Source organism: Fukomys damarensis, unplaced genomic scaffold (assembly GCF_012274545.1).
Source record: "Fukomys damarensis isolate Sample0158 unplaced genomic scaffold, DMR_v1.0_HiC HiC_scaffold_37, whole genome shotgun sequence".
In the NCBI taxonomy this organism is placed as follows: Eukaryota; Metazoa; Chordata; class Mammalia; order Rodentia; family Bathyergidae; genus Fukomys; species Fukomys damarensis.
Window position 1 is genome coordinate 7,412,834 of NW_022900949.1, and position 11,071 is coordinate 7,423,904.

The 11,071-nt window shown below is 56.4% G+C and overlaps 3 protein-coding genes across 3 annotated transcripts in view; 1 reads left to right on the plus strand and 2 right to left on the minus strand.

Annotated features, from left to right (window-relative positions):
- Pspn (persephin) overlaps positions 1-116 on the plus strand; it is a 760-nt gene extending 644 nt beyond the window's left edge. Inside the window, exon 3 of the mRNA XM_033759728.1 lies at positions 1-116. This exon is cut by the window's left edge and continues 38 nt beyond it. Coding sequence (XP_033615619.1) covers positions 1-107 — 107 coding nt within the window. The 3' untranslated portion in view covers positions 108-116.
- A 32-nt stretch (positions 117-148) lies between these two features.
- Alkbh7 (alkB homolog 7) lies at positions 149-1,936 on the minus strand. Its single transcript, XM_010634774.3, has 4 exons — positions 1,680-1,936; positions 963-1,136; positions 757-881; positions 149-548 (listed from the first exon to the last, which is right to left on the minus strand). Exons 1-4 carry the CDS (start codon positions 1,881-1,883, stop codon positions 395-397), a joined length of 657 nt encoding a protein of 218 aa, XP_010633076.1. The 5' UTR covers positions 1,884-1,936; the 3' UTR covers positions 149-394.
- Positions 1,937-2,786: 850 nt separating this feature from the next.
- On the minus strand, positions 2,787-10,601 carry Clpp (caseinolytic mitochondrial matrix peptidase proteolytic subunit). The gene is made up of 6 exons (XM_010634775.3): positions 10,428-10,601; positions 10,273-10,344; positions 9,455-9,551; positions 7,547-7,734; positions 6,490-6,595; positions 2,787-4,102 (listed from the first exon to the last, which is right to left on the minus strand). The coding sequence occupies exons 1-6, from the start codon at positions 10,584-10,586 to the stop codon at positions 3,939-3,941; spliced, it is 786 nt and encodes a 261-aa protein (XP_010633077.1). The 5' UTR covers positions 10,587-10,601; the 3' UTR covers positions 2,787-3,938.
- Between the last annotated feature and the right edge of the window lie 470 nt (positions 10,602-11,071).

The following is an 11,071-nucleotide window of genomic DNA, read 5'->3' on the forward strand; positions in this document are numbered from 1 at the left end:
CCTGCTGCCGGCCCACCCGCTATGCTGACGTGGCATTCCTGGACGACCGTCACCGCTGGCAGCGGCTGCCCCAGCTCTCAGCTGCTGCCTGTGGCTGTGGTGGCTGAGGGTGCCCAGCCTAGTGCCCTGTAGCCACATGCGCCAAACAGCTACAGGGTGCGGGGTCTCAGCTGGCTTATTTATGGGAGACCCGGGTGCAAGCGTCCAAGACGGGGAGGGGGGCTGGGCACCATCAACGAGCAAAATAAAAGCACTGCTTTCCTGGCCTTGTGACTGCCGCCATCTGGGCTCCCCCACGGGCAGGTGCCACCCTGGGCTCCCTCTAGCAGGCTGGACAGATGGCTTGACCCGTCGACTTTATTCACCAGTCTGGTGTCTGGACCCTGGGGGTCCGTCAGCAGGCTGGGGGCAGCTGTCCTGGCCCCGTCCCCTTAGGGACAGAGCGGCAGATCACAGAGATGCGTCGGCCTCGGGGAACCCGACGCTCCCCAAAGAAGGATTCTTCGTCTCGGAGGATCTCATGGGAGAAATCGTAGCGGGCCGAGTCCCTGAAGGACAAAAACAGAAGCTGTGAGGAGGAGGGCTGCGGGGAGTGCTGCTCCAGGCAGACGGGGGTCCCAGTCCTCTGCTGTGCCCCACACCTTCCCTGGGTGCTGGTGGTGGTGTCTGCTGTCAGGGCATAAAGAGGGGGCCCCCAAGTGCCGGTGGGTGGTCTTGCACATCCATGGGGCAGCAGTGCCCTGGGCTCCACTGTACCTTAGAATATAGAGGGAGCCAGGCTCCAGCAAGAGTTCCAGCCACTGCTCTGGCTGCTGTGTGTGTACCAGCCGCATGACACTTGGTGACAGTAGGGACAGGCCGGCGATGGTGGCTCCACAGAACTGGAAGAGGAGGCACAGTGGGGGTTAGGCCCAGCCTGCCCTCCCCTGGCTGGGAGCTTGGGGGCAATGGCTTCTGCCCACCTTGACGCTGTCCACATGAGGCTTGATGTAGCCCCGAGGCTCCAGGTCCAGCACGTGGATTGGGGAGAGCAGAGTTTGGCCAGGGCCGAAGGCGGCCGCCTGCACGCGCTGCAGGATGGCGCGGCTGGGCTCTGACCAGCGGGACTTCTCTGTCTCCCGAAAGCCGTGGATGGCCTGCACAGAGAGGGCAGGGTCAAGCCAGCGAGTTCCCAGGGGAAACGGGCACTGAAGGCAGAGGGGCAGGGCTGTCCCGGTGTGTCCCTGCCTCTTACCTCACAGTCCTGCCTCTCACCTGGCCCCTGCCACGACTCTGACCCTGGCTAGGTCTGAGGCTCCTACTTCGACCCCTACCCCAGCCACCACCAGGTCTGACTTCAGGCTCCAATTCTAATTCTGCTCCTCAACTTGGTCCCAAAACGCTCCTGGACTCCAGATCCTGCCCCAGTTATGGCCCAACCCTCATTATCTGTCCCCACCCTCTAGAATAGACCCCACCCCCCTGCCACGACTCTGACCCTGGCTAGGTCTGAGGCTCCTACTTCGACCCCTACCCCAGCCACCACCAGGTCTGACTTCAGGCTCCAATTCTAATTCTGCTCCTCAACTTGGTCCCAAAACGCTCCTGGACTCCAGATCCTGCCCCAGTTATGGCCCAACCCTCATTATCTGTCCCCACCCTCTAGAATAGACCCCACCCCCAAAAAAACACGGCCTCACCGCGTCCCAGTGATCGTATTCGTAGCGGCGACGCCGCAGCTGGGGTTCCAGCTCGCGGCTCAGCGTCTCCTCCTCGTCCGGGCTGAGGAAGCCGGGACGCACCACGGCCGCATACTTCAGGCGACTCAGCAACTGGAAGCCCGAGCCCCGAACCCAGCCTGACCCTGACAAAGTCCGTAGAGCCAGCTGCCCACTCCCGGCCATAACCCTGGAGCCGGGTCGTGGAAGAGGTCCGGGTCAGGAACACGCCTCTACCTCACAGCCATTGGCTGTGGCCCCGCCAGGTCCCTCCAGCGATTGGCTTCACCTAGAGTCCCGCCTATAGCTCAAGGCTACTGGTTGCTGCTCGGCTTGCTCTCGCGAGCTATTGGATTCCCCGAGTCTGCCACTGCTCCCGTTCTATTGGGCACCAGCAACCACACTAGCTCAGATTACTGGCTGTGCCGCAAGTCAATCTGCAGCCCGACCCTAGCCCCGCCTCTTTCATCAGTTTAGGAAATGATCCAGTTCAGCAGGTGCTCGGTGAACCGGCTTGGGGTCCCAGGGGGATTTGGGCCAAGTCCAAGGCTATGGAATTGGCCAGCGTTAGAGATGAAGCTCACAGTCAGGGTGAGATGAAGTGTGAAAGTACAGGGGGATCAAGGTCACGATTATGGGGTGGGACCAAGTTTGAACAGTTAGAGTTGGGGTCAAAGGTCAATGCGTGGCAGGCCTGTGGTGGAGGCGCACTCTTGTAATCCCACCACTCGGGAGGCCGAGGCAGGAGGATCGATGTGAGTTCGAAGCCAGCCTGAGCTACATGATGAGACCCCAGCTCAAAAAAACGCAAGAGGGGCCGGGGATTTATCTCAGTGGTTCTGCCACCTCGCAAGCGCAAGGTCCCAAGTTCAATCCCTGGTACCAAAAGAAGAAAACACCCAAAAAACCGAAAAAAAAAAAAAAAATTCAACGCGAGCATCAACCTTTTCCCCTTCTCAGTAAGTACAGTACTGGGTTTTGTTGTTTTGTAAAGATTTATTTACTTACTTTTCAGCACGAGGATTGAGCCCAGGGCCTCGCACATGCTAGGCAGGTGCTGTACCACTGTACTCCCCCCGGACCCCCTTCCCCACTCCATTGTTACTTTGAGACAGGGTTTTGCTAAGTTGCCCAGGCTGGCCTTGAACTTGGCAATCCTGCCTCAACCTCCTGAGTGCTGGGATCACAGGTGAGTGCCACCGTACCCGGCTTGTACAATTCCCTGAAAAACCTCTATCGCTCCTACTCTTCTCAAGCCTTCTGGACCCACTGCAGCCTGACTTGGGGCCCCAAGCCCAAAATGTGCTGGAATTTAAGGCCACCAGGAGCGGACACAGTGCAACACCCTACAGTCAGGTGTCTGACCGCAGACGCATCCACAGGCCGATGGCGTGGGCATTTTCATCTTGACTGTGGGCCTATGTGGAGAGGCCAGGAAAACATTGAGCAAGATGCTTCCAAATTGCTCCTGACCCCGACCCTAACCTTCCAGCCCTTTTAGCTCCATTGGGCCAACAGCTTGGGGTCTACAGCACTGGGGACGGAACCCAGGGGCTTTGCACTGAGTTCTATCCCAGCCCTTTTTATTTTTCATTCAAGACAGGGCCTTGCTAAGTTCCCCAGTTGAGACTCGAAGTTGTGACCCTCCTGCCACAATAGACCGTTTTCTCTCACATCTCGCCATACACTGTGGCTAGAGTCCCTCTTCTCAGAACCCTGCATGGCTCGCCTCCCTCCTCACTGTGATCTTCACCCCAGCCCCCCTACTCTCACCCAGCCACTAGCCCTCCTGTGGCTCCTCCCTGACGGGCCTGCCGCAGGCCCTTTGTACTGGCTGTGCCTGTTGCCTGGATTGCTCTTTCCCCATCTACCCTGTAACACATACATCTGCCTACCTCCTTCCCAGATGCCCCCACTCTCCGTTCCCAAAGGAAGGACGGGCAGCTTTGAAGACTGCTGTGTGGTTGTTTCACACTGTGTTGCCGCCCGAGACACAGCTGTGCTCTGGAGAGTCGGCTGAAGGAAGGGGTGGTTGGGGCCTGGGGACCCACACCTGTGCTCGCTGTCACAGAGCAGTGAGCAAAGGCACCTCAGGTGCAGAACAAACACGGCAAAGATTTAATTTAAATCAGTGTCTCAGCCAGGCTGCCCGCATGTCAGGGTACCCCACATCCGCAGTTCCTCGAGGGCCCCTCAGGCTCAGCAGCGTGGGGCCTGTGCCCCAGAGAGGCGGTCTGGCTCTCAGGTACTGGCAGGAGGGTCTGCTGGTGCTGCCGCGGGCTCCTTCTGCACCAGCTCGGGTTCATCCTCACCGTCCTGGGGCGGGTGGACCAGGACCTTGTCGAGGATGCCAAACTCCTGGGCCTCCATGGGGCTCATGTAGCGGTCCCTCTCCATGGCCGACTCTGGTGGGGAAGCGAAGGAGGAAGACGTGGGCAAGAGCTGAGATTGTATCTTCCCAAGAAGCCGGGTGTGGTGGCGCACACCTGTCCTCCTAGCCCTCCTCGGGAGGCTGAGGCAGGAAGAGCATCGAGAGTTCGAGGCCAACCTGGGCTACACAATGAGTTCAGAGTCAGCCTGAACTGTATAGGGAGATCGTGTCTCCAAAAAAATAGCAGAGGGCTGGGGATTTAGCTCAGTGGTTCAGCCGCCTGCTTTGCAAGTGCAAGATCCTGAGTTCAATCCCTGGTTAACACACACACACACACACACACACACACAGCGACTGGGCCAGGCTTGGGAGCCCCCAAGTCCTAGCTCCCAGGTTGTGCGGTACTTGGGTCAGGAGGGTCAGAAGAAGTCCAAGCCACGATGCTCTCTTCTGAAAAGGAAGATTCCCCTGTGGGCTGAGGAGAGGCTCAGTGAGGATGCGGCAAAAGGTGGCCACCTCGAAGCCAGGCAGAAGCTCACCAGGTGCCGGCCCTGCCAGACCCGCCACTGCTTTGGGTCTCCAGCGGTGTGAGATCAGCTGTTGTCCAAGCCACCTGCCCGTGATACTTTGTTTCTGCAGCCTGAGCTGAGACAGGCCCTCCTCCTGCTCATTCTCCCTCATGCGACCCTGGCTGTACCTTCTACATACATGCCTCTGTTTCCCCAGCAGTAAAATATCTCTTTTTTGGTACCGGGGATTGAACTCAGGACCTAGCACTTGCAAGGCAGGTGGCAGAACCACTGAGCTAAATCCCCCTGCCTCTTTTTAAAGCAGTGCTGGGGACAGAACCCAGGGCCTCACATACTTTCCATGACGTTTTCATGATATGTGATACATACCCACAAAGGCTGCCCATCACCGATGTGCACTGTGATGAATTTCAGACTGAACAGAGCCACGTGACCGACACCCACATGGGCGTGGGACATCGCTGCCAGCCCCTGCTAGGGTGGCGCACGCCTGTCATTCCAGCACTTGGGAGGCTGAGGCAGGAGGGTTGTTGTGAGTCTGAGGCCAGCCTGGGCTACGCAGCAAGACCTTGTCTCAAAAACCAAACCAAACAACCAACCAAACACAAAACCAAGTCCCCTGCTAGGGCTCGCTTCTGTCACTAATACCCGTCTGCCCCGAGCCCCAGATCAGCTGTGCCGTACCAGGATCAAGCCCAGGGCCTTTGCACGGAAGACACATCCCCAGACCTTTTTATATTTTATTTTGAGATATAGTCTCACTAAATTGCCCAGGTGGAACTTCAGCTTGTGTCCTCCTGCTTCAGCCTCCCAGAATGCTGGGATTACAGGCGTGCACCACTGTGCCTGGCTTCCCTGAGCCTCTGTGGTTTAAAACGTGTACTGTCTGCACTCACCGTGATCTTCAGTGTGACTGACGCACATTCCTGCTTGTCCCTGAGGGTCGCCTGCCCCCACTGCAGGGCAGTAGTCACCCATGTGGATGAGGAGCCACCCCAATGCACCAAGCGACCAGGGATGGCACCCCCGTCGGTGCGCACAGGTGTCCAGTTCTCACGGTTACACACTGAGCAATGAGCCCTCTTTGTGTTTAGCTTTCGCCCCGGGTGTCACACACCCTTCCCCAGGCAGCCTCCCAAGAGGACGTTTACTCCTTTTCTTACAGTGCTGGGACTGAACCCAGGATCTTCGTACTGAGCTATATCCCCTGCCCTTTTTATTTTTTCATTTTGAGATGGGATCTCACTAAGTCTTCCACGTTTCCCAAGCTGGGCTTGAACCTGTGCTTCTCCTGCCTCAGCCTCCCAGAGTGCTGGGATGACAGGCGTGCGCTACTAAGCCCAGGTAGTTGGGGCTTTTTTTCTGGTGCGGGGGGATCCAACCCATGGCACACACTCTCCCATTGAGCTACACCCCTGGACCCCAAGGAGATGCTTTCAGAAGGCAGAGAACAGAGGTTCTGACCAGAAGTAATTCTGGCCTCCAGGTGACAACAGACTTTGCAAAATGCAGACCCAGACCGTTTTGTTTGTTTTGGTACCGGGGATCGAACTCGGGTCCTTGCGCTTGCGAGGCAGGTGGCAGAACCACCGAGCTAAATCCCCAGCCCTGTTTTCTTTTGTTTTGCGGTGCTGGGGACAGAACCCAGGGCCTTGTGCATTCGTGGTAGGCACTCGCCGCTGAGCTGCACCCCCAGCTCGCGGAGACATTTTTTGGTTATCATAAACGGAAGAGACTCCTACCGTGGAGCTGGTGGGACCGGGGATGCTGCTCTGCACCCTCAGGGCCAAGATCCCACACCACGAGGGCACTGTCTGCAGGTTGATGCCCGACGCCCTTCCCGAGGACAGCGGCCCCCGGGGTGTCGCAGGAGGTGCAGGGGGACACTCACCAATCACCTGCAGGCTCTGCTTGGTGTGCTTCGCGTAGATGTTGTACAGCTGCTTTTTCAGCTTCATGATCTCCTCTGCCTGGATGGCTATGTCTGTGGCCTGGCCCTGAGGGCGGCCCGAGGGAAGACAAAGGTGAGGGCCCGGGCAGAGGCAGCCCCTGTGGGGTTTGGCGGGGCGACTGGGGTCCCTCACATCCTGCTTAATCTCAGCTACTACCAGGAAAGCTCCCTGACCGTACTGTCTCCATTTTCTTCTAATCTTTTGTTTTCTGTTTTGCTGATATGGGTGGAACCCATGGTCTCATGAATCCTAAGCAAGTGCTCTACCACTGAGCGGCACCCCCAGCCTACTCTTATTATTTTTCGTTGTCATTAACTGTATTAACATACATACATACATATATATTTTTTGTGGGGGTACCGATATTTTTTGGCACAAAGCGTATCATAAAATCTGCTGAAAGTATTTCATTCTCTGGGGTGAGGACACCACATATCTATTCAATGAAGAAAACCGTCCTCACAATTTGAGTGCCTGCGTTTTTCCTTTATTTGGTTTTTTGAGACAGGGTCTCACTGTGTAGCTGAGACTGACCCGGAACTCACTATGGAGCCCAGGCTGGTCTCGAACTCACAGCGATCCTCCTGCCTCAGCCTCCCGAGTGCTGGGATGACAGGCGTGCGCCACCACGCCTGGTCTGCTTTTTTTTCATTTTTAAGCAGCACTGGGGATTGAACCCACGTCCTGGCACAGTCTGGCTGCAACATGCCCACCTGTGCCATGAATTCAGGGACTCAGTTCCAGTGGCTCAGGCTCTTCTGCTGGTCCTCATGAAGTGCACCTTTCTGGGCTGAACCCAGGGCCCTTTTTCTTTGGCTTCCTTCCTTTTCTGGCCATTTTCCTGGACTCCTTTCAGGGTGCTCTCTTCGCTCTCAGACTGCTCAATATGCCCAACCCGCCCAGGCGAAGCCCACGTTAGAAGACACCGCTGTCCGCCCCTGGTTTCCACCCATCGTGACCTTTTCCTGTCCTGCAACCCAGGGGCCTGGCACTCACCCGGGCGCCCCCAGAGGGCTGGTGAATCATGATGCGGGAATTGGGGAGCGAGTGGCGCATGCCGGGGCTGCCGGCGGCGAGAAGCAGGGAGCCCATGCTGGCGGCCTGACCCACACACCACGTGCAGATGGGGTTCAGGATGTACTGCATCGTGTCATAGATGGCCAGGCCTGCGGTCACCACACCGCCTGCAGGGCCGAGAGTAAGTGAGGGCGGGACCGGCCCTCCCCACCCCTCCCCTGTCCCGTCCCCGGCACGGGGGACACTGGGCCAGGCGGCCCTTTACAGCAGGGCACAGGCACAACTGCCTCCACCTCCGGGGACAGAGAGGTGACAGGTGACACAGGACGGGTGGGGGAACAAGGCCAGTCCTTGCGCCGGGTGACCGCTGCCCTATGTTCATACGGGGCCAGAGGGGCCAGATCTACCAAATTTCCAAAAGGAAACTAGAAACCAGAAGAGAGCCAGGGCCAAGAGGGGAGGCACCGTAGGCGGCCTGCTTCCCGTGACCGCTGAATCGGCAGTGAACGAGCAGAGCGAGTTTGGACAACTTACTGAGCCTCTCCGAGCCTTGTAAATTAGAGAACAGAGAGGACAAGCGTACTTCAGAAAACACTCGGGCCGGGGATTTAGCTCAGCGGTTCGGAGGGCTGCCTCGCAAGGGCAAGGACCCGAGTTCGATCCCCAGTACCAAAAAAAAAAAAACAAAAAAAACAGAAAACACTCGGCACAGCAAGGGATCGATCCACATTATCTAGTCTCTTTTTCAGCGATAGGCAGTCTACCCGCTTACTTACTTATTTTTGCAGTAGTAGGTATGAAACCCAGGCCCCTCCTGTCAGCTACAACCCCTGCCCTTTTCAAATTTTTTCACTAATTAGCCAGGCTGGGATCGAACTTGTGATTCTCCTGCCTCAGCCTCTCAAGAGTGCTAGGATTGCAGGCCTGTACCACCTTGCCTGGCTTATTATTATTATTATTATTTTTTTTTTTTTTTGGTACTTGGGATCAAACTCAGGACCTTGTGCTTGCAAAGCAGGTGGCGGAACCACTGAGCTAAACCCCTAGCCCTGGCTTATTTTTTTGAGGGAGGGTCTTACTACACAGCCCAGGCTTGAACTCACTATGCAGCCCAGGCTGGTCTCAAAGTCATTATCCTCCTGCTTCAGCCTCCTGAGTTGTGGGATTACAAGCAAGTGCCACCATGCCCGGCTAACTACCAGTTTTAAAATGTTGACCAGGTCAGGTTGGCAAAATGGATCAAAGAGGGCACATTGTACGACATAAATTTAGCTGTTGGTTTGTGAATCTTCACTTAAAAGCAAGCTATAGGGCAGGTGTGACGGTGCAAGTCTGTCATCCCATCACTCAGGAGGCTCAGGCAGGAGGACCACCCTGAGTTTTGAGGCCACCCTAGGTTACAGAATGAGAACTTGTCTCAAAAAATAAAAGTACGGGCCGGGGATTTAGCACAGTGGTTCCGCTGCCTACCTTGCAAGCCCAAGGTCCGGAGTTCAATCCTCAGTACCAAAAACAAACTAACAAACAAAAAATAAAAAGTAGAAGCCAGGGATTTATCTCAGCAGCACCAAACCTGCCTTGCAAGCACAAGGTCCTGAGTTCAATCCCAGGCATTGGAAAAAAAAAAACTAAAATAAAATAACTAAAAGTAGCTGCCTGCCTATAATCCCAGCACTCCACTAGTCTGAGGCACGCCTGGACTCACACAGACACCCTGTCTCACAAAACAAAGCAACCCCCCTTCAAAAAAAAGAAAGCAAAAACAAAAGGAAGCTATAGGCTTGTTTTGGTGGTTCTGAGAAAGTGGGTTCCTGGGGGTGGGGGAACACCCTGAACCAGGGATGTCAGTCCTGAGTCTCTCGGTGCCCCACAGAGAGCCCCGCTCACCAGGGCTGTTGATGTACATGTGGATAGGCTTCTTGTTGCTCTCAGACTGCAGGAACAGCAGCTGTGCGATGACCAGGCTGGCAACGCTGTCATCGATCTGCAGGTGGTGAGGTGGCAGGGTCCCCGGATTGGGGGTTGAGAGAGATTAAAGGGAGGGGCTTTCAGGGGTTGCTGGGGATGGATCAGGAAACCAGGAAGGGAGGTCAGATCTCAGAGAAGGGTCAGGAAAGTCAGTTTCAGTGGTGTACACTAGCACTCTGGGAGGCTGAGGCAGGAGGATGGAAAGTTCGCGCCCAGACCGGACAACTTAGTGACTTAGCAAGACCCTATCTGAAAAATAAACAAATAAAAAGAGCTGGGGATGGAGCTCAGGACGAAAGCCCTGGGGTTCTGTCTGCAGCACAGACAGAAGGAAAAAAAAAAAAAAAAAAAAAAAAAAAAAAAAAAAGATCAGAAAGAATTCAGGACACAGGGCTGAGGGCACTGAGGGGCACAGTAGGGACCCACAGGTTATTCTCAGGTCAGAATGGGTGGGGCAGGGACCGAAGCCTAGGAATGAAAAAGGGGTCCTAGGTGTCAGGGAGGTCGTAAGCGTCCCCCTCGCCCCCCGGCGCTCACCGGGCCCATGACACACACGATGCGCTCCCGCAGCAGCCGCGAGTAGATGTCATAGGCGCGTTCACCGCGACCCTAGAGTGCAGGGAAGGAGGTGAGAGGTCGAGGGACCCGCAGTCCCCCCAACCCCAGGCCGCGTCCCCGCCGGGCCGCTGTACCGTCTGCTCCACCACGATGGGAATGAGCCGCCCCCCGGCGCTCACCGGGCCCATGACACACACGATGCGCTCCCGCAGCAGCCGCGAGTAGATGTCATAGGCGCGTTCACCGCGACCCTAGAGTGCAGGGAAGGAGGTGAGAGGTCGAGGGACCCGCAGTCCCCCCAACCCCAGGCCGCGTCCCCGCCGGGCCGCTGTACCGTCTGCTCCACCACGATGGGAATGAGCAATAAGCTCCTGCCCGCCGCCTCCCAGACCTCCCCTACTAACATTCGGAGCCACATGCCGGCGCGTGTCCTTCTCGGCTTCCGTCCGACGGCAGAACTACGACTCCCGGCACGCCTTGCGCTCGGGCGCATGCTCGCTAGGCCGCCCACATGGCGGAGCGGGGGTGGGCAGGCAGGGTTAAGGCCCCTGAGCGAGTCTGGGGGTGGGGTCAAGGGAGGAGGCGACAGAGGAGGAAGGGATTCCGAGGTGGGCTGCTTTATAACGGCCAGTTAGAGTCCCGTCTGTAGTCTTTTGTCCTTTATTCGTTTTCTTTGAAGGGTCGGATGGTATATATTTTATCTCGTATTTAGAAAAGGTTTATTAGGACATGTTTGCCGTACAAAATGTTTATATCCCTTGTGTGGAGTTGGCGCATGTACATAACTCCTCCCGAGTCTTGCCCCTCCCAATTCCTTTTTTCGTTTTCGTTTTCTCTATTTATTGTTTGTTTGTTTGTTTGAGACAGGGTCTCACTATGTAGCTGAGACTGACCTGGAACTCACTATGCAGCCCAGGCTGGTCTCGAACCCACAGCGATCCTCCTGCCTCAGCCTCCCGAGTGCTGCGATTACAGGCG

What these genes read in the sequence shown, in the direction of transcription:
- Alkbh7 (XM_010634774.3), bottom strand. Translation starts at nt 1,883, where the DNA reads ATGGCCGGGAGTGGGCAGCTGGCTCTACGGACTTTGTCAGGGTCAGGC. An exon ending in AATACGATCACTGGGACGCG is followed by an intron (nt 1,137 to 1,679) that starts GTGAGGCCGTGT and finishes CTCTCTGTGCAG; the next exon opens with GCCATCCACGGCTTTCGGGA. An exon ending in CTCATGTGGACAGCGTCAAG is followed by an intron (nt 882 to 962) that starts GTGGGCAGAAGC and finishes CTCCTCTTCCAG; the next exon opens with TTCTGTGGAGCCACCATCGC.
- Clpp (XM_010634775.3), bottom strand. Translation starts at nt 10,586, where the DNA reads ATGCGCCCGAGCGCAAGGCGTGCCGGGAGTCGTAGTTCTGCCGTCGGA. An exon ending in CATGTACATCAACAGCCCTG is followed by an intron (nt 7,735 to 9,454) that starts GTGAGCGGGGCT and finishes TCGGCCCTGCAG; the next exon opens with GCGGTGTGGTGACCGCAGGC. An exon ending in AGCCCTCTGGGGGCGCCCGG is followed by an intron (nt 6,596 to 7,546) that starts GTGAGTGCCAGG and finishes GGCCGCCCTCAG; the next exon opens with GGCCAGGCCACAGACATAGC.